General features: G+C 42.3%; 1 protein-coding gene across 1 annotated transcript; it reads left to right on the top strand.

Annotated features, from left to right (window-relative positions):
- The first annotated feature begins 238 nt into the window (after positions 1–238).
- On the top strand, positions 239–1,159 carry LOC102993103 (heterogeneous nuclear ribonucleoprotein D-like). Its single transcript, XM_055081593.1, has 2 exons — positions 239–833; positions 933–1,159. Exons 1-2 carry the CDS (start codon positions 245–247, stop codon positions 1,157–1,159), a joined length of 816 nt encoding a protein of 271 aa, XP_054937568.1. The 5' UTR covers positions 239–244.
- The last annotated feature ends 663 nt before the right edge of the window (positions 1,160–1,822 follow it).

Consider the following 1,822-nt stretch of genomic DNA (forward strand, 5'->3'; position numbering starts at 1 on the left):
ACTTCTGCGGGGCAAACACGGTTCGTTTACCGCCAGGCACTGTCTTTACCGCCCATTTCAAAATTCAAACCGCTCACTCTCATGGTCCTACGTCACCACGTACTTCTCGCGTCACCTCGCCGGCCAATTCCCATATTCTCCCTCTCTCGGTCAGTTGAGCCTGAGCCAGCCAGCTTACCGCTGACTACACCGCCGCGCCACCAGCCTCTCTTCGGTGGACGCCATCAGCTTTGAGATAAGCAAAATGGACAACAGACAACAGTTCCCTGAGGGACTTCTAATCCAAGTCACCAAGAATCTCCATGACGCCAGAAAAATGTTCATCGGGGGAATACCCTGCGATACCAGTAAGCAAACTCTTCTTGAATACTTGACCCAATTTGGCGAGATGATAGATTTTATTATTAAAACCCATCCAGACGGTGTTTCCAGGGGGTTTGGATTTGTGCTTTTTAAAGATAGTGCCACCGTTGAAAAGGTGCTCCAAGTCAAAGAGCACAAACTGGATGGCAAAAAAATCGATATTAAAAGGGCTGAAGCCATAGAATTTAAACCTCCACCAAGAAGAGTTTTTGTCGGGGGGTTGAATCCTCGTATGTCTGAAGCAAAAATCAGAAACTATTTTGGGGCATTTGGTGTGATTGAGAATATTGAGCGTCCATTTTGTCCAGGAACAAACAAAAGACGAGCTTTCTGTTTTATCACATATACTGATGAAAAACCAGTGAGAAAGCTGTTAGAAGCCAGGTACCATCTGACTGACTCTGGGTGGTGTGAAATAAAAATTGCACTCCCGAAAATATATTTGAAGTCACAACGCAGAGGAGGAAGAGATGTTCCATTTGCCAGGCTAGGCAACTACTGGGGAGGAATAAGCTCCCAGGCAAACCCAAGTCTTTGCGGAGCAAACCCAAATGCTTTTGGCACAGACCCAAATGTTTGCGGGGCGGTTGGAGGCGGTGTTGGCAGAAGCCCTTCTACTGTTTTTATGCCTGTTCCCTTCTCAGCCTGTAATGAAGGGTTTAATTTTTCTGATCAAATGTATGGCGATTTCCCTAATGCCTACAATAATCAGCCAATTTTTAATACCTATGGTGAAGATTATTTTCTTGGCCATAACTATGGGACCCATGGGTGTGGAACTGCATTTACTAATTAAAATGTGCAAGTAAACGAAGCGGCTCCCTTTGGTACTGCTTACCAAGGATTTACCAGCTTTTCTGAAGGCGAAGAATGAAGCCACCGCAGAGCCACTCTCTCCTTGAATGAAAAAGTTATGTTACTGAAATAAGAAATGCCTGAATGACTGTTTAGTAGGACGTTGTCACTAACGTTCGAAACTGTTTCCAGCTGTTTATAAGAAGCAGTTTTTATTTTCCATAACCTTTTGACATTGGAGCAACAAGAATATAACACAAGTATTTGAGACTTTTATTTTATGAAAGTTAATGTTTTCTCAAAAAATAAATGTTTACCAGTTTTATATGTAGCTCTATAGTGGTTTCTGTTCCGTGTTGCTGTTTTGTTTGTTTTGTTTTTTTCGGTGAGAGGAGTGGGGGAATTTGGGGTCCTTTTGTTTGTTTTTTGGTCTAGGGTGGTGGTTTTGGGTTAGAACTATCATCCACATTCAGACCTTAAAGTTTCCCTTTAGATTTGCTATTCAACCAGGTCCTTCTTACATTCAACAAACATTAAAGTTATTCTAAGCCAGAAAGTATATTCAAAGAAGGAGATTCAGAGAGAATCAGCCCCAGTGTTAAAAGAGGCAGAAGTAAACCAGGAAACACAATATAGTGTGGTAAGTCCTAAATAAGGCTTTGTA

The sequence above is a fragment of the Physeter macrocephalus genome, chromosome 21 (assembly GCF_002837175.3).
Source record: "Physeter macrocephalus isolate SW-GA chromosome 21, ASM283717v5, whole genome shotgun sequence".
Taxonomy (NCBI): Eukaryota; Metazoa; Chordata; class Mammalia; order Artiodactyla; family Physeteridae; genus Physeter; species Physeter macrocephalus.